This window comes from Zingiber officinale, chromosome 4B (assembly GCF_018446385.1).
Source record: "Zingiber officinale cultivar Zhangliang chromosome 4B, Zo_v1.1, whole genome shotgun sequence".
NCBI lineage: Eukaryota > Viridiplantae > Streptophyta > Magnoliopsida > Zingiberales > Zingiberaceae > Zingiber > Zingiber officinale.
Genome location: NC_055993.1, coordinates 136,177,037 through 136,200,395, shown reverse-complemented (window position 1 = coordinate 136,200,395; position 23,359 = coordinate 136,177,037). Strand labels below are relative to the sequence as shown.

The following is a 23,359-nucleotide window of genomic DNA, read 5'->3' as shown; positions in this document are numbered from 1 at the left end:
GTAATCCGATTACATTACGAGGTCATCGTCCCACCAAAATTTAAATACCGAATATACCCTTAGTCCACCGTCGGCCCCCGCCCCCCCCACCGCCGCCAACCACCGCCGCCGGCCGCCGACCGCCGCCGCCGCCGCCTGCCGCCGTCTACCGGCCGTCGGCCGCCGACCGCCGTCGCCGGTTGCCGGCCGCCGGCCGGTAGCTGCCGCAAGCTCCGGCAGAAGTGCGGCGACCGTCAGTAGAGGTCGTAGGACATTTTTGTCATTTTGTAATAATACAAATTACATTCCTGATAAAAAATAATAGATACCAAATAAAAAAAATGTAATCATCCTTGTAATCAAATATTACATACATTACATTTCCAAACGTAGTAATGTAATCAAGATTACATTACATTACAAATTTGATTACATTACAAGCTAGATTACATTACACCCAACCAAACGTAGACTAAGGGGCTAACAATAACATGTTAAAGTTAGAGCTCTATCTTGTTTATTAACTAAATCATTGCCGCCTTCCATATTTAAAGTGTTTTTTTTATAATCCCTTCAAATTTTATGATTAATCTTAAAGATCGATGATCTTCCTGATTCGCTTATGGATAAATTCATAATACAATTTATACATACTTGGAGGCAGATTTTTAGAATATTCATCTTTATTATGATTCAAATTATCATTTTATTTGTTCCTCTAAATACTTGCTCCACGATAGTGAGGCCTCATTTGGTTCTTCTATCTCCTCTTCTCATGGTCGGAAGCTAGGATTCTCACCAAGAATTCTGATAGAGACGAATGTTATAAAAGTCAGATCTTTGTATAAATTGTGCGACAAACTAAGGAAGAAAACTGTCTACCTCTAGGATTAATCGAGAGAAACTCGGATATCTGAATTATTAAAAAAAAAGTTTCTCACCAAGACGCAAACGAACTTGAAGTGCTCGACGACCGAGCGAGTCAATCATGTCTGCAGGACCATAAAGGAGCTTCGCAACAATGCAATGTAGATCAGTCAATGTTCATCGATACTTTCGCGGTGCTGAGGTTAAACTTCTCGCATGCTCCACATATGCGTCAAAACCAAACTGATTGAAATTCAAAGAATGAAGGGGAACACAAATGTATAGACTTCTTATAGAGCTTGTCCAGTAACATTAGCAATACAGATTGCATGAATGTCAATGAACTTTAAACAAGACGGCGATTAATCTCGAGAGGCTGACTGAAAGATGAAGAATGCAGTAAGAACTCCAACTAATGCTGTTGCAGCCAGTGCTAGAGTTGGAATTGGTGCTGTAAACCCAAAATTCTGCAAAGCAAAGCTAGTTATTGGTATTTTGTAAAGCCGGGCAACACGAGTTGAAGGGGGGAAAAAGTCGAAAAAGGTACATGGTAGCATAAGAAAATCATCCAAGGGGTTTTGACTATCAGTTTGGAACTATAAATAACAATGTATACAAAAACAGAACACACCGAAAATTTCTAAGCACACACATGAGTTCCAATTTAGCAACTATAAATCTAATGACCTTAAACAATATTATTGAAATCAGACTCGGTTTAATAGACACGAAGATATCCCGTCTCATACCTCTAGAAGTCCTTTCCCTGTTGATATTTCGACAGTTATAGCTGTTGCAAAACCGACCATAGCAAACCGACCCAGCCATACATTCAATCCATTATTCTCCTTGGTTCCCTGCTCACACCTTATGGAAATAGATTTTTCTTGCTCATTAATCTTCCTTCTGTTGGATGTAATCCAAAATGCTGCATGTAAAATTCTTTCAAATTTTAGGATCATAAGGTAATGTGTCTGACAGAAAATTGTGAAGAATATTTAGGTTACAGAGCCTAATTTGAATACTATTGCTAAAGCAAGGGATGTGATCATTAAGACAGAAATCTATCGATTCATGAGAAGAAAGAAGCAGCATTGCTTGAAAAATATGCTGAAAAAGAGAAAAAAATCAACAAGTTAGATAATTATCCATCATCTCCTTTTCCGATGTATGCCTTTCAGGAGAGCACATTTGAGTTTACTCAGCAAAGAACTATAACCATCCAGAATCTAACTCAAAATAATGACATGGTATATAGTAGCTATTGAGTATTGTGGAAGATCCTTCCTCTACTCTCTATGATTTCGGTAATTAGTAGGATTAGGAAAGTTAGATCCTCAAACATGGAACATTCACTTAATAAACTCACCGTTTGAGGAACTTCATAAAAACAGATATTTTCCTTTATTTCATTCAGAAAAGGTGATTATTTGACAAAAGGTCAGCTTGTGTATCTCTAAACATCGAACCTTATTAATGAAGATGGTTAACCAAGACATTCAGCATTCAGTCTTAATACTTATAGCAGGACATTCTTTGAGACAAAAAAGAATGCACAGGACATATCACAGTAGTATCTCATTCTGTTAAGCATAGGGTGAAATAAAGTGAGTTATATCGACACACAATAAAGTGAGTTCGCTGATGCCCCCCTTTTGGTCAGTAATTTATTATCACTATTGTCACTATCACTATCACTCACCCATATCAGTTTTAACAAGAATTATATGATTTATTAAATATTGCATCAGATTTATGAAACTTTTCTAAATGTGCAAGGCATTGGATTTATTGAACTAAGCTACTTGTGTAAACCATCAGATCTTTTGAACTCTGTGCTTATGTTAAGCATCCAATTTATTTATGCCAACAACATAATGACAGGCTTGGGGAAGCCATAATTTGAGAAGTTTGATAAAGAAACATTGATCACTCAAACAGTACAGTATTCCATTGAAGAAAAAAGGAGGAAACATTAAGAATCAGATTCACCAAAATGGAAGATCAATTACAGGACTTGACTAGGAGCATTGAACAATGCACCATTTCTGAAGCAGAAACAGCACCACAGTTGATAAAGAATTGAGCTTGATAGGCAATGTGAGATGACAAATAATATTGGCAAGAAAGAGCTAAAGTCAGACAACAAGAGAAATAGAGACACTACCCTTTCCACAAAGTAGCAAACAATAACAACAGAAGAAAATGGTATTGTTATGCTGCTTAAGTGGAACTACTGAACCTGAGTAGAAGGCCATTACATAAGCAAGCTCTACAAAACATTTAAAATTGTTTCTGCAAGGTACAAGGGTGGAATCTGCATGAAAATTGGTTTTCACAATCTCTATAAATACCATAAAAGAGAGAAAATCGAGCAATCTTTCATTTAGGGATAAAGAAGTGCTTTTGAAACTACGACTTGTAATTGCCTGGGCTTGGAATGTGTGGACAACAAAGGACACTGAAACCTTCAGTTTTGGCAAAACTCACTGGCTCGAAGTGGCAGTGCCATTCATCATCGGAAACTCCAAAAAAAAAGTTCAAATCTTTGTAAGTCAAGGGTCGATTACCGGTAGCTAAGCCAGGCGTGAAGGAAGAAGTGAGTGGCGAAGCTCCGGATGAGGAGAAGCGCGTCAAGCTGCAGGATTTTGAGATAGAAGCACCTGCGGATTGACACCAACGATTGTTATAACCTCATACATCACACTGGATGGTTAAGAATGAGAGGGAGAGAGGGAGAGAGAGACGTGGCACTGAGAAGAGATGATGAGAGACGACGGTGAGAAGAGCTTGGGCACCGGCGGCGGCCATCAGAAGATAAAATCTCAAAATTTCGAGGCCAGCCTGTGCTGTTGGCCATCCATCTCGTCTTGGTCACCGTTTTATCTTCTCACCGGCGCTTTCTCCGCCACTTGATTTGTAGCGGTTGGTTCCTTTTGGTATATCAGAAAAAATCGTTCTACATAATATATACCGGAATCTGTTATTTTCAGGAGGAAATTTCACTCGGACCACCCAAATGTTTTCCATCGTTTTAGTTTACCTCTCCTAGTTTTAAAAGTATCAGTTACAGCTCCAGATTTTCAAATCCATTTCATCACTGACAAGGATAAATTTATATATAGAGAGATATTAGGCGCTAAATTGATATTATCATTGCCATTTTATTTAATATAACGTCCGTTACTTTCCGATGAATATCGTGTTACCAAAATCCGGGAGCGATAAGGCCATTTTATCGCTCCGCCGTCGCTCGTTTTCAGTCCGCCATGGCGTCGTCCACCGTGCTCACTTCTCCCTCTGTCGCCGCCGCACATCTCACGACCGGAGACGACTCCATCAGGAGGCGGCACTTCCGGGCGAAGTGTTCATTGCCGCTCCCTCCGCCACTCCCTCGAGATGCCCCGACGTCCACCAGGCGGGCCGCCTCGATCGCGCTTCTCTTCCTCCTCGGAGGCTTCTCCGCGCACTCCAAACGTGATCCTCCGCCACGTTCTCCTCTCACTGCTTCTTGGACTGAAATCGACAGCTGCTAATCTCCTTTTTTTTTCTTCATCCGTAGGCGCTGATGCGGCAAATCCCTTCGATAAGTACCTGAAGCGGTAAGCTCATCTCTTCCTAGAGATTCTTTGACGTCGATTTTATTTAGAAATTTCATCGTTGTGGAATCAATACCAGTTCTTTATTCGATCAAATGGAAAAGAGAATAGAATTGAACCTTCATGTGAGGTGTTGTTGCTCTCTGCTTGTGGTTGACACTGATTCAATTTGGGAATGACACTAGGAAGAAGTTGGATCCGTTGGAATCGTATGTTCCTGCTGTTCTACTGAGTCGAGCACAATTTGAGGACTTGGGTAACATCTCCAATTGATCTTCTTACACTACTTAGTGGAACTCAATTGCTTACCCTAATGTCATTGCTAGAAATTATTTAAACATCTTAATTATATGATATAGCTTTTGAATGAATTGCAGGAACTCAATGAAACCATCTCTCTACTATGTGAATTATCTAGTTGCACACAGGTCGTTCAATTTGAGTTATCACCATTCCTTGCTCTATACAATAAAACAAGGAACTTGTGGCTATTTCTGCATTTAGGGGTCCCTTCCTTTGTTGGAGAAAAAACTTACAGGAAAAATAGATTATTTGATGTCGTTTGGCTGTGATAACTAAAATGTTTCTGGCGCTTCCTTTGCTTCTGCTTGTTCGACCATCACATCCTCTCACACTTCTTTGTGATGATCTCAAACCCTTTAAGTGTTTGCTCCAACATCGTTGTTATCTTCTTATTCCCAGATCTCTACTAGGGCTACCCAATCTTGGGACAGAGGACGAGGGGGCAGTGGGGGCAATGAAGATGAGAGGGAAGTGGCAGTGGAGGTGGATAGGGCAAAGAGGATGAGTGACAAAGAGGGCAGGGGATTGACTAGAGAGGATGAGTAGCAGAAGTGGAGGCTGACATGAGATTGTTGCTTACTTTCTCAATCACCCATTCACCCTTGAAGTGGCATGCAAGTTAGTATGGATGATAAGACTGTTATAGCATACAATCTCTCTAGTGTTCTTTTTTTGGACTAAGAATAAAGGAGGCTCTTAAATTATCTTTTTTGATGAGCAATTCCTTATTCTGCTAAACAGAGAAATTCTTGGATAGCAAGCAGCCAAATTATGACATAAGTCGATCTTTGTTGCGTTCTGGCCCAGCAGCTTCTCTACGCATTAACATCCGAGCCGTAAGTATTTATATTATGATTTTTTTATTTATTATGGGTGTCTGTTATGCAGTTCATAATTCAAACCAAAATTCCAATTCAGGTTAAATCAAGCTTTTCAATGTACTTTGGTTTCATGAAAATAAAGTTCACTTCAATTTAAGGAGTTTCAGTTTCAATTTTGATTGGATCGGCTTTTGATAAGTACAAATTGAATCAAGCCAATGAAAATATTGTTCTTAAGATTTAAATTTTAGACATTAGTTGTTTAAATATTTGTTTGCACCAAATAAAAATAGTAACCAGAATCCTTTTTAGAGTAATGCTGTTTAAACCAAACTGATCAGATAAACTACTGTCTCAGTAGAATTATCGTTCTGTTTGGCTTTTTAAAAGCAATTTCAGTTCAACACAGTCTAGTTCAGTTTGGATCAAATGAACCACCCTTATTTATTAGATGACTCCTTCAAATATATGACCCTCGGAACTATTTGCTTTGCCAGCCTTGTTAACTGCGGAAATTTTAGATGAGATTTGAATGACTTGGTTTCTGAAAGAAAGGGAAAAATTAATATTCTCTGGGCTCAAACTTGCTGCGGCTAGTAGTTTCTGACTGCCTTTCGATGTTGTCAGAGTAGTTTTGGTCTAAAATTTTCCATTTTTGAGAGTTTTACCTTGCAATTTTAATGAGATTGATTCCTTCTAGCATTGTACATGATCTTGGAAATTATAGGTGGCACAATATGCGACTGAAGATGGTAATGGAAAAGCAGCCTCCGATGCTGTTGAGCAATGCCTAAGGTTAAATTTGTCTTCTAGATATGTATCTAGATTAAAGCATTTGGGTTTATAAATCGATTTACTTTATTCATTTACAGGGCCTTAGAGGATCTTGACTCGCTTTTGTTGAATGCAATAAGAAATGATCCCAGAGCTTCCACTGAATCCATGAAGGGAAAACTTGACATTGTTTTGGGATCCTTGGACAGGTACTGAAGAATTTATTATATTTAGTAATGCTAAATTACTAAGCACATATTTTCTTCCGATCTAGTAGAACTATTCCCGAAACAACTTGGGGCTTGAAACTTGATCCGTTTAATCGTCTATTTTTATGTAGTAAGTTCTTCATAACTAATGTTAACCACTCCTACATCATCATCATGCCCTGTTAGTGTCTAGTAATTCAAAACTTATGCGATCTATTTTAATTACATCAACCACCCTGAGATAAAGTCTCCTGTTTTCCAGAACATAAGAAAGAATAGAATAGACGGAACAGTCACATAATTTTCTGACGGTATATAGTATCTCTGCAGCCTCTTGCAAACTGTACCATCCAAGGTGCTAGATCAAGGGAAGGCAATTGCAGATGCTTATATGGACGCAAGCTACCAAAGTGACAAGCCTGCGGTTTCGGACACGGAGATTACCAAGTTGGAAGCACTTTTTTGAGTGAGTTTGTTTCCTAAGTAGGGTTTCAGTTTGGAAATCGAGTACATGTTTTCGTAGCATGACCAATTAATTAGTTTTACCTAGGGAGCTTTCAAAAGCCATAGTATGTAAAAGTTTTCTGTAAATGAATGAACCACAAAGCTTCAGGTGAGTGATGCATTGTTATCTGTTCGATTGGAACATTCGTTTACAAGTAGTTTACTCGTAGATGTATTAGTGATCAAAATGTGAAAATTAGGGATGTATCTAAATGTGTTAGATATCTAGATGTGAAAATTAAGCATCTGTTTGTGAATGATGTATGTGCTACAGGTGCTTGATGACGAATTATAGATACAAACAATATATGTAGATAAAAGAGACCGTCTTGGTTTCAAATCTCACCTACGCACGTTACACTTAGAAAGTTTGAAAAAACAGGTGACGTTGGGTTGTCTGTTAAGCCCAATTTGCCTTGGTGATTAAAAAAATATTTAAAATTATGGAATTCGAGTGGAATTTTAATATGTTCAATAATTTTTTCAAGCCGAATTTAAACTTATAATATTTATTTAATTATTCATCAATCACTTTATAGCCAAATTCGTACTCAACTCTATTTATTTATTTTTGTAATTTTAGTATAAATATACTTTGGTTTGAATAATTCAAATTTAGTTCATTTCCATATACGGTTTAATTCGGCTCGAATCAAAATCTAGAGAGCTCAAATTTCATTTCAAATCGACCTTGAGCTATAATCATTTATATTTTAGAACTTTGAATCAAATTTAAATATCACATGTATTTTTCAAATTCAAACTCCAATATTAATACTTTCATACTAGTCTACTCAATTCAATTCATCTGCACCCGTACTTCAGACGCTCAAAAATTACAGATACTAATGGCATATTTACGTTACAGATTCTTTAAAATATCCTTATTTAAAAAAAACTGAATTCATTTTTTTGAAAGCCTTGTAAAAAAAAAAAACTTGTGCTTTTCTATTAAATAATACCTTGAATCATAATCTTGTATCGCATTAAATATTGAAAATATTAGTCATTGAAATAAAATACGACAGGCATCATCATGTATAGAGCTGGAGTATGATGCTTGTCAATGAAACATCATGCAGGGAACTGCATTATTGTTTTATTTTCCAGGGCAAGCTTTCTGTCTGTTTCAGTTTTCACAAGGTTCTCCAATTGTGTCTACGAACTATAACTTTTCACCGTATTGCTACATATTATTCTCCCTACCTCCCTCTTTATAATGAAAAAAATAGAAAAAAGATGAAAGGTCAGTAGAGTGAAGCTACAAAGCAAACATGATAGTGTGCATCTGCACCTGATAGCCTCAAATTGCGAAAAACAACACATTCAAATTATGTACATCTTAAAAAAAAGGGGGCACAAAGTGGCTGCTCCTTGTAGCTGCACTCGAAGGATTGCCTGCTGGAAAACAGCTTCTATGCGCAGCTTTGTATTCGTTTGAGACTCGGGCATATCGCATGCCATTTGGTCAAATCCTTAGCACGTATCTGCCACAGAAAACACCATGAATGTCGTACAAGATTTTCAAGGATAACACTGCATATTGTGAGGCACACCATAATTGCATTTCGTTTTAGCCTACTGCTGCCGAAGGCATCTCACTATTACAGGTCCGATGATTGGTTTATTTTACTAGGGTAATCCAATCAATATAGTGGTGCGTATGAAAATGTACCAAATCACAATTTCCTGCTTATATGAATGGAAATGTATAACCTTATGAAATGTCATTTTCTATTTGTAAATTGAGCCAATGAAAAAAATATTCCATGTTGTAAATAACTAAATATGATATCCAATAATCTAGCAAGATGTAGATATGATATCTAACCTTAGGACAAAAGTCGATGTTCATAATTTCCAGTGTGGGACACTGAGAAATGGCAGTTTCTAACTCTTCTTCAGCTAGCATGCTGCAAGCCTGTGGTTAAAAATAAATCAGAACAAGACTGAAGTGACAAATTGTGAAAAAGAAGCATATAATACCAATTTTCATGAAGGCATTTGTAAAATTGATTCTTATCCGACAATAATGTAAGGATATAGAGCATCTTGTTTAACAAAATCCCATATGTTACCTTAATATATGGCCAAATTGAATTTTACACAAGATATATCTTTTGGAATATTGGCATTAGAAGAAAAAAAATTAAAATACAAAAACATAACAACTAACTAGAACAAAATAGTGTGGCAAAAAAAAAAGCACATAAATACAAGGGAAAGTTCACACTCCCTCGCACCTTTCTGTGCAAAATGTCCCCCAAGTTTCAATATTGTTAAATGCCATCAGAAATTCATAAACTCAGTTTACCTCTCATTGGAAATATGACGATATTTTCCAAAACAAAAAACTAAAAAATTTCCTCCCTCGAAATATCATGCTTCTTTGCAAAAATATAATATAGCTGAGATGAGGACAGGAAGTTTAAAGGAAAATACAACAGAGTTTTTGATAATTGAAGAAATATTACTAGCAAATTCATAATCACAAGCAGTCATTTACCAGAAGCCAGAGATTGTTTAGCTTTGGACACTTGAGCCTCAAGAACTCCAGGGAATTACAATAGCTAAACAAAAGGTGCACGGTGTGTAAGGTAGAAAGAGAGAGAGCGCAAAAGCCTACTGCTAGTGGAAACTATTCAGGATGAGTATTACCTTATGTTTAGCATACAAAGGCTTCCACATGCCAAATCTACCTCCTTCAGATTTATAGATAAATTAAGGTTTATTTTTGATAAATAAAAACAATTGGCACTTGAAGAAATAAGGGCTTTTGTAATGTTTGGACAACCGGTGCAGTTCAAAATTTCAAGCAGATGACCAGTCTCCAGGTAGACATCCTTCTCATTGTCTTTCAATGGGGAAGATGAACAGACATTGACAGATTTTTGAGATAAATTGCAATAACTTCTGTTCCAGACAAGTTGATGCATATTTGCACAGCCATTCAAATTCAGATGAGCCAAATTCGTACATTGAGCGAGAATATTTAGTATATCAAGCTGCATAACAGATGAGTATGACAGATCTAATTTGCATAGGGCTGGAAGTGCACTCTCCTTATACAGGGCACCCAAGGAGGAATCTGTGAGGTACTTGCACGCAGAGAGCCTTAAGACCTGCATGTTAAAATCCCAACGCTCAATAAAACAGTATCATTTTTTTCCAAGCATATAACTGGATTTATAAGCATAACCCTAATTGAGGGAAAATATAAAATATACATGTAAAAAAATCTTAGATATTCAAACATTTGTTTTATCTGAAACAATTTATATCATTCTCCACTTAATCTGATACATCTTGCACATAATACAGCTTAGAGTAAATCTCAGATGGTGCATAATTTAACTACTATGATACATGTCACCAATTTGAACTTTTATCAACTATATTCAAGGAAACCAGCATGAATGAATGCCAACAGCTCAGATCAAAATCACAAATATGAATCCAAATAAAGAAGATACAAGCTCAAGAGAAAACAAAAATATAAACTTACCGCCAAATTAAAACAATTGTCAAAAACAGGTTGTAAGTCTGTCACAAAGGTATAGGACAGATCCAGTAGAACCAGATGTCGAAGCAAATGCAAGGAAGATAGCCCATCAAATGCAACAGATTGGCATGATGAAAGGACCAAAGATCCAATCTGCAGGCAAGATCTAGCTGTTCTAGACAATGATTCATCACTTAAGTTCCTGCAAAACAGACAAAAGTTCACAAGTTCATCTAAAAGAAAATAAAACACATTCCCAGAGAAGAGATGACAGTAAATAACCTGCAGAAGGAAGCATCCAAGGACTTCAAACAAGAACAACTAATATAAGCCTCAGACAGTATGCCACATCCCTTAAGCTCTAACACTTGCATGCTTGGCGCTTCAATCTGCAGAACACTTAATCGTGGACAGATACCCAAATCAAGCAACTCAAGGCCAACCTAAACAACAGTCACGATTGATATCAAGGCATATGAAAGGAGTTGTCGTGGACATATATAAGATGACTGAATTTGCTCAAAAGATACTTAAAAACCGTTTTACACTAAAAAAAACCATATTTACTGAAAATTTCAGAAAAGTAATTGGTGGCAATCAGTCAAAGTTGCAAAGCATCAAACTGAAAACAGATTTTTTTTTTTGGTAATAACAGCTAGGTAGAACACATCAAGCACATGTGTAACAAGGAAAAAGCATTAGAGTCAGTTCCCAACAGATATTGCCTTAAGAAAGTCAACCATGCAGATTTAAGCAATTAATAACCACACAATTGCTCAAATAAGTTTAATATTTCACATAGTTATTAAAGGCACTCGCCTGCTGTGCCTAGGCATAAGCCGTAGCCTTTTGTGCCTAGGCATAAGGAGTAGCCTCTTGTGCCTTAAGCTTGTGCCTTGTCGAAGAGGAAGAAATCAGTCTTGATGGAACCGATGAATCTTATACAAATATGAAACATCTAGTGATAATGATAATGATATGATTGAGAAAGATGATGAAGATTTAGATATTTGAAGTTTTTTTTAAAAAAATTTGAATTATGTGCATAACATATTTATTTGTTATTGAATTTTATATTAACATTATTGTTTAATATTTTATGGACTATAGTTTTGTTAATGAAATATTTTGGCAGAAATTCTTTATATAAGTTTGAATTGTAAAACTTTATACCCAGAGTGCATTACTTTGGTAAGACATGCGTCTCACCTTGTGCCATGCGCCTCCGGCCCCTAGCACCTATGCGTTTTTGGACGCCTAACACCTTAAATAACTATGATATTTCATCAACAAGCCCAAATAAATTACCAGAACAATTAATCAGCATTAGTTTCCAACAATGTATTGATAAAATTGTCATTGCTGCAAGATTTTAACAGCCGTCTAACTATGCAATTGTTCAGAATATGAGTTACAAGATTTAATTAACAAGACCAAAATAGATATCAAAATAATCAATCTATCATTTAACTAATCAGTCCACCTTGCTCTCCCTCAAGGATGTTCAAAATTGAATTTTAATAGAGCCGAGAATTTACTCTATTAATGATTTAAATTCATGGATCTGAAAAACTTCCCTCAAAAGATATTATACTCTCTTCATAAAAAGAACACGGTATTATTTAACTTTTAGTTTACATATATACAATACAGTATAGAAAATGTATCATTTAAACATACAAAAAAAAATTCAAAAACTTCAATAAGCTACACAAAAAGGAAAAATTAACTGGAAATTACAATAGTAAACCTGAAATATTTTGCTAAAAATGATCTAATGACAAAGAAAATTCCCTGTTAGTAGAAAACTTGATAAAAGTTATTATAAGAACATAAATGATTGAGTCAATAATGGCCACATACCGGGCTAAATGAAGCTTTTTTAAGGTGATCACAACCATCAAGATTTAGTTCTTGAAGATTTGGACATGACAGTTCAAGGGTAGTGATGGCACGACACCCATCCAAGGATAGAGAGACTAGAGTATAACTTTTGATATTGATTATAATTAAGCTCTGGACAAAATGAAACCATCAAAGAATAAAGGCATAAACAATACAATTATTTTTCAGCATAATTTACAACATAACATCAAAAAATAAAAAATAAAAACTCTAGTCATAGTTATGATGGATGAAAACGGATAATATGCATCTAAAACTTCAAATTAAATCACTTCAGATAACTACCAGAGTTTGAAAGGTGAATAAATAAAGATTTCAGAAATGAAAGTCATGAACTGAATCAAGCCTTTCAAACATGCCAAAACGAAATGCTCAACATAACGGCTAGATTACCATATATCAATAATAACATCATGAATTATGCATGATAATGAATTGGGTCTTCTTAAGTAAGAAGCCTAAGTGTTGTTAGTGATATAGCCTTTTATATCCAAAGTCCAAAATAGTTGGTACTAACAGCTTGTAGTATAAGATGTTGATAATGTTGTTATTATTGGATCATGTATAAGTACCTGCAGCAAGGTTAGAAATCTCGAACCGTGCCGATATTTTGGTCCTTGACTAGAAGGATACTGTTGATGTATGATGTTGGTAATAAATTAGAGGTGAACGGAGGAAAGAGATGAAGACAAAAAAGAAAAAATTAAACAACTATATAGTTCAATGTTTGCTACAATTTTGAGATTATCTTATATGAACACAAAGTAAAAAAAAAGAACATTATCTCAAATTTTAGCATGTCATCAAGTGTTGACATGAACTAATGCTCGTCAACATGATTGATACGGCATAGGAGATATTGTCTTGAGGCTGAGCAGTATGGAATTTTGGTAATTTATCGGAGCAAAATGTTTCGACAGTTATGCTCGACACAGTACAAGATTTCCTGTGCAACACTTCTTACAACAACTTTCATCCTCACATTACTATGCCATTAAGCCCTATGCAAGGCTACATTACTAGTAATGTTCAAATTAATTTGAATATTTTTTTATTTCATTAATTGATTGTTGTTTGTTTTCCCTCTATTCTTTGCAACTTCCATGATAATTGATTCAACTTCTTCTATTGTGATTGAATCAATTAATTATTCTCAGGTATTAGTATTTCTTTATTTTATCCTTTTAGTTGTTCAACACCTCCATCTTTATATTCTGATCTATGCTAGGGGCACACAATCATCATGTACCATGTTTCATGAAATACTCACAAGGTGAAATTGGTAGGCTGATTCTATATACTGTTAGTTGCATCTTTATCATTTTCCTTGAGATACAACACTTACATATCTACAACTCTTATAGGAATTTCATGACCATCTATCTTAAATATTCCATCAGTTCTTGTTATTGAAATGACATTTCACATATCTATTTTTAGTTTCACTTAATTTAAAACTTTTAGTTCTAAATTTGTTCTCATTTCAATCCTTGAATTTATTGTATTTACACTCTCATCATTAGCATTATATCTTGGCAAATAACTTACACCAAGGACACCCAGCACTAACATCAAAATTACGAACTCGAAATGGGCTAGAGCTCAAGAATACAAACCCTTTCAGGCCTCATAACTCAAGAATACTTGAACTTAGGCATCTTAGGCCATTAACAAGTGCTCTTAGGCCTGAGATAACTCAAGCATACAAACTTAGCTCCATGTTGAAGTGGGGTAGAGCTCATTCTGTAGACTAATTACTTGGGATGAAAGAACCCTCAAAAAAACGTTTGGGACTATGGGTGGACCATGCCAGCAAAAATGGTAATAGAAAACTGAACAATGACATCCATGTATATAGCACTTCTACATACTAGCTTCTAGTATAATATCCCATGTGGAAGTAAACTAAATATTTTAACCAAACTTACATTTCATTTACATCTTGTTAACTATGGCATCTTTCTGGATTGCTTTTACCAAGTTCTCAACAAATACCTGAACTCCAGTTTAACAAATACAATTAATGTCAAATAATAACTTAATAATGATGGCATATGCATACATACTAAAATATAATTGTAGTGTTCACTCTACATTTGAGAACTACACGGAATATTTATGTGATTAACTAATCAATTGTAGTGTCTATTCTGCTTGTTACTTATGATTGAAATAATATACTGAACCTAAAATAGCATCTATTTCAGTAAAACAATGTCTATAACATGATGCATGCTTAGGAAGCATATGTGTTCATGGAAATTCAATATTGCTATATGCTACATCGATGTAAAAACAGAACTGACAATTGTCAAGAATTAATTATCACAAACTGATATAACTAAACAACAGACCTGGCAATTGTCAAGAATTAATGATCTCAACTTGGGGCAACCTCCCTCACTATTGAAAACTTCAAGAGAATCTGTCAAAGAATCACAATTGCTAAGGTCCAGTTCTAGCAAGCTTTGGCATTGCAGAGACAAATAAGCCAAACTTTCCTGTTTTTGCAACACCAGTTTCTGCATGAACAAGAATCAGGGTCATACTTTCAAAATCATATTCACTTCAATAGCATTTTATTCTATAATAGAAAAATAAATTCTAGCTTCACATAAGAGAAAGCAGACCTGAAGAACATTTGAAGTGATACTTATGTCTTGAAGTGCTGAACACCTAGAAATTTTGATCTGCTTGAGCACAGGACTCCGCAAATCTAAATAAACAAATCTAATACATGTGCGATTTAGTTTTAGTTATAGAGAAGAAACAACACAATCAAAGAGGAAAAGAGAAAATAAAGAAACTTTTACTTGCGCAGGTGAACGAGACTTATAGTCTGCAGCTTTGGCATATCAAGTGTCATGGCAGTAAGCATGCTGCAGTTATCGAGCTTCAATGACTGCAATATCTCAAGGTCAGAAAATTGACAAAATCAAGGAAACACACTGAGGAAAAGTTGTTGTATGTCTCTAACCTCTAACATCACACTGTATGATATTGCAGTCATAGAAGCAGATACTATACCCTCACAGCTTTCAAGCCTTAAATCCATTAACTTTGGGAATCTCACAGCCTGAAAAGTCCAAACACATACTCTTACGTGCATATGAGATATGACTTTGGAGTATCGCAACAAAATACCATGGCATTTGAAACTAACCTCTAATGAAATATTTGGACAGTTTGAAGCATCAAACATGCATATGTTTGGACATGTGGAAGCTATGTCGCGTATGGTTTCATCAGTGACACTAGAGCAAGATGACATGTCTATTGATGCCAATAAAGGGCATGACATAGCAGCAGTTCGAATTGTAGTATCTGATAATTTGTGGCAGGATGATAAATCCAGCACATTTAATTGTGGGCAAGTAAGCAAAGCATGGGCCATGCTGCTGCGCTTTAGAGACAAAGTTTGTAGCTGAGGACATCTGCCAAGTACTCATGTTGTGCAAAGTAATTAGATTACACATTACAATTGGTCAGAGCAAAACAAACAACCAATTGGCACTACAATCACCTGATAATAACTCGGAGAACTCTACATTTTATCATCTGCAAGTTGTGTAAATTTTCATGGTATACAGTTACATCTTGAATACCATTGCCAATCGATGAATCAGAAATTTTCAAACTAGTTAATGCAGGACAGCTCGTCAATGTATGAAAAAAAACATCACTAAAATGCCCCTTGTCCAAGATTAAGGTTTGAAGTCCCCTGTGAATTATGACAAACCAACATATAAGGGCTAGCAATGATTAAATAAATAAAAATTGAGCCAAAGTCAAAGAGAGCTGTAAATAAACCTCAGAGAATTCATTGCATGAATGACAAGGGCATCAGAATTTGGTGTGCCATTCATACTCAGTTCAGTAGCATTAGGGTAATGATCACAAATAGAAATAACTGCAACAAAATCATACATTAGCAGTTGGTAAGCAAAGTAACATTCAATATGAAGTAAATAGTTGGAATATCATTTGATTTATGAGGAATTATTTAGAGTCAACAAGTAGTGATCTCGCACAAGACTGAAATCTGGAATTAGAAACAAAACCAATGTAATGGAAGAATCCTCTTGCAGACCATTCACTTGTTGAACCCCGTGGTTGTTTTGATGTGATCAACTAAGTTAGGTTAGGTCCTGTTTGGTTTTAATCCCTGTGTCTAAGTGTGCAGGAGCTTAGGAGCGCAGGAAGTCGAGCGAAAGACGCAGTTAGCGAGAAGGACGGCACGGGAAGAGAGCCGACGGGCTCAGTGCGTCCGAAGGACGAAAGAGCTGCGGAAGAGTACACCGGTGGACGAGAAGAACGTACGTGGCGTTTGAGGGATGAGAAGCCGGAGCGGAAGCCTGCTCGAGGAGAAGGTCGGAAATTAGGTTTGGGTGAACCCTATTTCGGTTGGCCGAAATCACCCAAGCGATCGGAGCTTCGGAAGAAGAAGAAAAAGAGAAGCTGGAAGCTATTTATACCATGCAAGTTGAAGGCGCCCTCAACAACATTGAGGGCGCCCTCAACCCAGTCTTTGTGACTGTTGGCAAGCGGATAAAACTTTATCCGCTTATCCACCTTGGAGGCGCCCTCAACATTCGAGATAGGTTTTCCAAAAGCTATATAAAGGCCCTGGAGTTAGGAAATTAATCATTCAACTCTTCCTAACAACTCTTGAGCTCTCTAAGTGTGTAAAAGGCTTCTCCGCCTTTAGAGAAGGAGACTTTTAGTGCGTCGTTCAACCGCCTTGGATTAACAACCTTCTTGGTTGTAACCAAGTCAATTGCTGAGTTCCTTTTCCTTTTTTTCTGTTATTTTTTATTTTATTGTTGCTAATTTTTGAGTTGAAAGTACGAGGAGGGTAGTTATTATTTTGCAGGCAATTCACTCCTCCCTTCTTGCAGGTCCCGCTGCACCAACATCACTTTCTTTTGTGTGACTTAATTCTATCCTATCCAAAAACATGTTAAATGGTTAAGTATGGAAATATCAAATAGCCTCAGATTGAGGTTTTTCTACCTGAAGCTTCTTCATATAGAGAAAAAAGAAAAGTTTCTAGGCTTCTGGCTGCTTTTAGTTTTGCATTTTACCTATCCTCCCTTGTATGAAATGTGAAATTTGACTCATCTTTCCTTCAGTGGCTCCCTCACTGATGAAGTTTGGAATTTTCTATGAAAAACTGTTCTACAAATTAACTTGAAAAGAGAGCAGGAAAGTGGGCCAATGAGCCATACAAATGGGCTTGAAACTTTCCTAAGCTTATAATTGCTTAATGCACCATGGTTTAACAACTGTCTCACTAAATAAGATTGGAAAATCTAAACACACTCCAGTTAACGTAATACCACATAATCTAATGGATCCCAATATTACTAATTGAGATAACCTTGCACAACAGTCAATGGAGGGATAGGATCTATGTAGACCATCCCAAGTAGTTGAGATCAATACGCTATGATGATGATATATAATACTATCGTATGATAAAATATGATATAACCATTGTTTCTTTTATTACAAAGCAGATTTTTATTGCAAAAGTAGTGTGGAGTCACAATAACCAATAACATACAATGTTAAAAAAAAAGGACAGCCCGGTGCACGAAACTCCCGCCATACGGGTTCTAGGGAAGGATCTATTGTACGCAGTCTTAATCTGCTTTTTGCAAGAGGTTGTTTCCAGGATTCAAATCCATGACCTTTAGGTCACAAAGCAACAACTTTACCATTGTACCAAGACTCCCCTTCTAAGGAAATAATGATTAAAGTTCATAAAATGACACACATGTACATGAAAAACTATTAAATTTGATAACATGGTACTGTTGATAACAATGCTAAGGAAATAATCTCTTTATTACGATTTAGCCACCAGTGTGATGAGACAGGCGTCCAACATTCTACCAAAACAAAGGAATTAAATGAACCCCAAGTTCAAGCAGGGAACTTAACTGAAGGAAGCCCATACAAGTAGTTGTCACATTCTATGATCAGGAGATAGAAAATGTGTTTGATAGAAGGGCAGCATATAGCATAAGTTGGTAGCAAGGAAGTAGTATTTATTTGATTTTAGGAAATTACTAAGATCAGTTTTGACATTCTCAGGTTTTTCTTTTCAAATTATAGATACTCATTGGTTTCAATTTACTGTAGGTAAAGCTTAGGAATAGGAAGTATTGTCACTAAGAAAGTAGTGAAATGGAGAAACATAGAGAAAGTGAAGGGAAAACGATGTATGGTTGAATTTTTTTTTTTTTTGTATTTTTTTGGGTTCAAACAAAATAGATGAAATAGAAGAGACCAAATTGCATGCTTTCCCTAAGCCGAAATGGAGATGATGTTGGGGCTGACCTCTTCAAACCCAACCCTTCTTTGATCCAATTCATCCCAACTGCCTCATTGGACAATAATGGCATAATCTATGGAGAATGGTGTAGCCTATGGAAATATAAAGGGGGTCTACAGTCAGGTATTCGGCTAGGGATATATCCCTAAACAGTAGGTGTAGTAGTTGTAGAAATAATAGTTGGTTAAGCCTTTATCCTAATCTTAGATTTTGAGACAGTAAAATCAAGTTCTTGTTTGGATCCATTAGTTCTTTAATTGGATCAGCATGTGGATCTACTTTTGATTCTACTTCTGTTGAACCTGTTCTTGCAATGGAAACATGTTTTTTTTTTGAAACAACCAATTACATGCAATTGTTGCTACATTAGTCTCAGATTGTTATTTGAGGCCTTCACGAGCATGTTTGAGTATCAAAGGGACTATTATCTAAGTATCTTGACATTTGGGATTAGATCGGTTGTTCTTTGGGCTTTAACACAATATTAGAGATAGCTCCACTGCTAGCTATGTTGGGGCCGAGAGTACATGCTAAAGAGGGTAGGAGGCAGAGAGAAGAGAACACAATTCCTCTTTTTAGTCTCACATTACAAAGGAAAGTCCTACAGGCATGCTTAAATATTAGAGAGACCTCATAGCATCGGCATTTTGGGTTGAATTTGAGAGAAAAAATAGTCCATAAAAGTGTACTTTGCTAAAAAAGGTAAATGATATTTATAGAAGCTAATATTTGCCAATATCATTTTTCAGTTAATAGAGATAAACATGACAAGCAAGAAGACAAGAAGAAGTCATACAGTTCTGTATGGAGATCCTTGTATTTTCAAACTTTAGGCACCTCCAAAAATTTTCATTTGTGCTAGATACCAACCACTGCCTACATGTAGACCCAGCTCTACACAAATCTTTTTGTCCTAGGAAAGAGAACACCTGCAAAGCATATCCCACTTATAATGAATGCAAGTTCAAGGCTTCAAGTAAATGATTACTAAAGGAACATATCAAAAGAAAGTCCAAGACATACCAGATGCAGTAGATCATCCGAAAGATCCATCCTGAACTCCACATCCTCAGTATTTCTAGTACCTGAGATATCCCCATAAGCAACCCCACCATCGGATTTGTTATTTCCATCATCTGGTAGAGTGCTGGAGCTCTGACCTTTCATTTCTTCAGGTTGATATGATGAACTTAGTGTCATAAAATCAATAGCAGATGCTGGTACAACTGGTTCAGTAGAAGAGGTAGGCACTTCACTGAGCAAAGAAAAAGAATAATCAGGGGGAGGGAGTGAAAAGGAAACCATGTTTGAAGAATTAAAAGTTGGAGTATAACAACAACACAAGGCAATAAACATTATGACAACAAATCCAAACATGATATTGCTAAAAAAGTAGACTGTAGTTGTAGACAACCCATCATGTAGACATGACAAATATAACTGGGCATACAAATAAACACCCGAAGGTAGCTGGTTTAAACTCTATCAATCCATTTCCAAACAAATCAAATGTTTCTATAGTAAACCCTAATGCATATTCATTGCAACTGCATAATCATGGTAGCAACTGTAAGGAGCTATGTTGTTTCTATATCAATCACATGACCAGCAAATTATGATGAAGTAATATAACCATTGCAATAGCCAATAAGTAACAAAATTCAAGTTGGAAAAAAAATTTAATAGGCCAAAACTAGACCAGCACATACTTCAAACCAAAAATTCAACAAGCATGAAAATGGTATTTCGATCAGCAAGAACGAAAAAAAAATCTTGAAATATGTTCGTGGAAAGAGACGAGGCGCTAAAAATATTGCTGTTGGTCAGAAAAGACTTTAGGCCGCTTGTGCTGGGCATCCTTATCCTTGTCCAATGTTGCTCCCATCTCTATCAAACTTTCTTTAGTCACCCACCTCTCCACAATTCTTCTCCCATTCTCCAATATCCAATTGCCTGACACGTCCTGACCTCTTGACATCATGGGAGCTCCCAGAACCTTGCTCTGACGATGCTGATCTGTTTCTTGCAGGCCCACTACTTGTACACCCTACATTCCATTCCCGATGGGTCAGTGAGAGGCTGAGCTCTTAATTCATCATCTTACTGCTCATGCTCGACCAATGCCTGCAACCCAACCTCCCCACCACCATCCTCAACTTCAACTTCGTGAACCACCGCCTTCATGCGTTCATCCGCCATGGCGCAGTCCCTCAGCCACGCACAATAACAGAAAAAAGCTAAAATGCTATCCCAACATCTGAGATCAGCATAGCTGCGCAATCGCCTAATACGCCCTATCTTAAACCCTAACCTAAAATCCAACAAATTGTCAACGCCGAGACTGAAGTGAGAACATTTTCGTCAACACAAAATACCATGCAAGAAAATGTAAGAAAACAAGAAAAAAAAAACCACGATTTATACCAGAAGGGCTCGCGATCTTTACCGTTAGAGAAACAAGAAGGGGTCAAAAGCCAAAAAAAATAACAGAAAATGTAGATCCTTCGCGACTATCGAAGATCGGATTTCCGGAGGAGCTGATTGGATCGTAACGATGAATCTGAAACTAAAATCGCCCTCTTTCTTCTCCTCTTCCAAAAATCGACGCGCCGCTCGCCCTCTTGATCGCTTCGCAAAACCTCGTCGATGGTCGGATCGTAATGATGAATCTGAATCTGGAAATCGCCCTGTCTTGCTTCTCCTCCTCCGACAATCGACGCCCCCCGCTCGTCCTCTCGCTCCGCTTTTTGAAACCTCGTAGTCGTCGATTTCGAGAACCGAGTTGAGGAGAGAGAGAGAGAGAGAGAGAGAGAGAAGGAGACGTCCGGGTTTGCTGTGTGAAGAAGTGAAATCGACCGGCTTGGATGGACCCTGTTGCGGGTCCCACCCGCTGCTTAGACTCCACGTGGGAGTTAACTAGTGGCGGAAATGGAAGTCTGCTGTATGTGGTGTTCATCGGCACCGAGCCCGTGCATCGGTCGCCTCTCAACGCGGGTCCCGTCGGAGATTTACGCGTGGAGGAAAAGTGTAAGTCAGAAAAGGAGTTTGCTGTTGTGTCGTGGATTGTCGAACCTATCGGAGTGGAGTGTAGCTCGTCCCCCACACGGACGGAAGCCCGTGATCCCCGCGCAAAAGACGCAAATGGCCTGTGTTTATTTGAGATGATGGAAATGTGAATTGAATCGGAAGGAAAGAAGAGAAGAGAGGATAGAGAGATTCAAGATCCATCTTACCTGTTTACTAATTACCCTAATGAGAAAGATATTCTTATCTTCAAGTCTAGGGGTATAAATGAGTCAAACCGCCCGTGAGCTATTCGAAGCTCGATTCGATAAAAATTCATTTGAGCTCGTTTAATGAGGCTCGTTAAGATAAACAAACCAAGCTCAAGCTTCACAATATTCGACTCGTTAGCTCATGAACATGTTCGTTAAGCTCATAAATCAACTTTTAAATAAAAATAATAATAGTTTTGATATTAAATTTATAGATTTTGCACTCTATTTATGAAAAACATAGACAAATATATTAAATTTATTTATTAGAATAAAATTATAAATTTTAACAAGAATATTATAATTTTTTAAAATATATAATTTAATTTTTAATGAATATTTAAATTTATAATTTATATTTATTAAGTTCGTTTAGGCTCGATAAAAGTTCGAATAAGCTCGTGAGCCATGAATATATTCGTTAAATAAAACTCGAGCTCGGATCGATTATAAACAAGTCAAACTCAAACATCTAAGAGTTCGACTCGACTCTGCTCGATTACACCCCTATTTAAGCCCATGACTTCTTTGGTAAGTGGGCAACAACAACTCTAATTTAATCGTGTTTACTCAATCAGCATACACAGTTCGTATATAAAAAATTACTTCAAGGATTATGGTGCAATGGTCAAGGTGTTAAGATTTCTATTTAGCAAAAGAAATAGCATTGAAAATAATATATTAGATAATGAGATATGATTTTACTATTTAGTTATGATATTGAGTAATTTTATTTATTGGCTTTCTAATAAAGCTTATAAATTATACAAAAATTATGTGTATTTTTATAGTTCGAGAATTCCTCTAGTATGAAGGATATTCAAATATATTATATTTGTGATTCTTAACATCATTGTCAAATGATTAGAAGGATGATTACATCATCAACTTATATATCTTTCATGCTTTAGACATTTCTCTTTAGGTATTTGATAATTTATTCTCTTTTATATAATTTGAAGACAGATTATAAAAGATACCTAGAATAAATGAAATTATCTTTTATTATAATTTTTTTACTACAATGCTTTAGACATTCCTAAATCTTCACGAGTCTATTTTGCTTCTAGCTATTCTTAAAGCTTTTGATTTAGGTAATTATGATATGATATAAACTAACTTTTCTTTTTAAATTTCAAGATCAAGAGATCCTTCAATTAATACCTTTTTGGCTATTGTAACATTCGAAACACATAATTTAACTTTTGAAATACCACTAAGTATAATTTTTAGTTTAATAAGATTGATAAAAGATAGTTTTGTTATCTTGCATACACATTC

General features: G+C 36.4%; 3 protein-coding genes across 5 annotated transcripts; 1 reads left to right on the top strand and 2 right to left on the bottom strand.

Annotated features, from left to right (window-relative positions):
* Window positions 1–1,108: 1,108 nt before the first annotated feature.
* Window positions 1,109–3,761, bottom strand: LOC121976923 (stress enhanced protein 1, chloroplastic-like). Its single transcript, XM_042529343.1, has 4 exons — window positions 3,594–3,761; window positions 3,417–3,509; window positions 1,596–1,774; window positions 1,109–1,313 (listed from the first exon to the last, which is right to left on the bottom strand). The coding sequence occupies exons 1-4, from the start codon at window positions 3,655–3,657 to the stop codon at window positions 1,209–1,211; spliced, it is 441 nt and encodes a 146-aa protein (XP_042385277.1). The 5' UTR covers window positions 3,658–3,761; the 3' UTR covers window positions 1,109–1,208.
* Window positions 3,762–4,038: 277 nt separating this feature from the next.
* Window positions 4,039–7,169, top strand: LOC121976922. Its single transcript, XM_042529342.1, has 7 exons — window positions 4,039–4,323; window positions 4,409–4,448; window positions 4,631–4,701; window positions 5,490–5,584; window positions 6,297–6,364; window positions 6,442–6,552; window positions 6,883–7,169. Exons 1-7 carry the CDS (start codon window positions 4,116–4,118, stop codon window positions 7,016–7,018), a joined length of 729 nt encoding a protein of 242 aa, XP_042385276.1. The 5' UTR covers window positions 4,039–4,115; the 3' UTR covers window positions 7,019–7,169.
* A 947-nt stretch (window positions 7,170–8,116) lies between these two features.
* LOC121976921 (F-box/LRR-repeat protein 15-like) lies at window positions 8,117–21,623 on the bottom strand. Of its 3 annotated transcripts, XM_042529340.1 has the most exons (17): window positions 21,250–21,622; window positions 19,827–20,058; window positions 19,600–19,732; window positions 16,274–16,373; window positions 15,987–16,184; window positions 15,627–15,897; window positions 15,441–15,539; window positions 15,277–15,365; window positions 15,094–15,193; window positions 14,818–14,985; window positions 12,422–12,574; window positions 10,841–11,001; window positions 10,562–10,760; window positions 9,715–10,178; window positions 9,563–9,626; window positions 8,888–8,977; window positions 8,117–8,543 (listed from the first exon to the last, which is right to left on the bottom strand). In XM_042529340.1, the coding sequence occupies exons 2-17, from the start codon at window positions 20,001–20,003 to the stop codon at window positions 8,472–8,474; spliced, it is 2,538 nt and encodes an 845-aa protein (XP_042385274.1). In that variant the 5' UTR covers window positions 20,004–20,058; window positions 21,250–21,622; the 3' UTR covers window positions 8,117–8,471. The 3 variants fall into 3 exon arrangements, with proteins under 3 accessions (XP_042385274.1, XP_042385272.1, XP_042385273.1); XM_042529338.1 differs by having other exon boundaries at window positions 19,827–21,622; XM_042529339.1 differs by lacking the exon at window positions 12,422–12,574 and having other exon boundaries at window positions 19,827–21,623.
* Between the last annotated feature and the right edge of the window lie 1,736 nt (window positions 21,624–23,359).

Coding starts and splice junctions, on each gene's coding strand:
- LOC121976923 (XM_042529343.1), bottom strand. CDS start 3,657: ATGGCCGCCGCCGGTGCCCAAGCTCTTCTCACCGTCGTCTCTCATCAT. Junction 3,510..3,593: donor TCATCTCTTCTCAGTGCCAC/GTCTCTCTCTCC, acceptor GTCAATCCGCAG/GTGCTTCTATCTCAAAATCC. Junction 1,775..3,416: donor CACGCCTGGCTTAGCTACCG/GTAATCGACCCT, acceptor TTTTACATGCAG/CATTTTGGATTACATCCAAC.
- LOC121976921 (XM_042529338.1), bottom strand. CDS start 20,180: ATGTTTGGATTTGTTGTCATAATGTTTATTGCCTTGTGTTGTTGTTAT. Junction 15,194..15,276: donor AGTCTCGTTCACCTGCGCAA/GTAAAAGTTTCT, acceptor CACATGTATTAG/ATTTGTTTATTTAGATTTGC. Junction 9,627..9,714: donor CTTTGTATGCTAAACATAAG/GTAATACTCATC, acceptor CCTTTTGTTTAG/CTATTGTAATTCCCTGGAGT.
- LOC121976922 (XM_042529342.1), top strand. CDS start 4,116: ATGGCGTCGTCCACCGTGCTCACTTCTCCCTCTGTCGCCGCCGCACAT. Junction 4,324..4,408: donor CTTCTCCGCGCACTCCAAAC/GTGATCCTCCGC, acceptor CTTCATCCGTAG/GCGCTGATGCGGCAAATCCC. Junction 4,449..4,630: donor TTCGATAAGTACCTGAAGCG/GTAAGCTCATCT, acceptor GAATGACACTAG/GAAGAAGTTGGATCCGTTGG.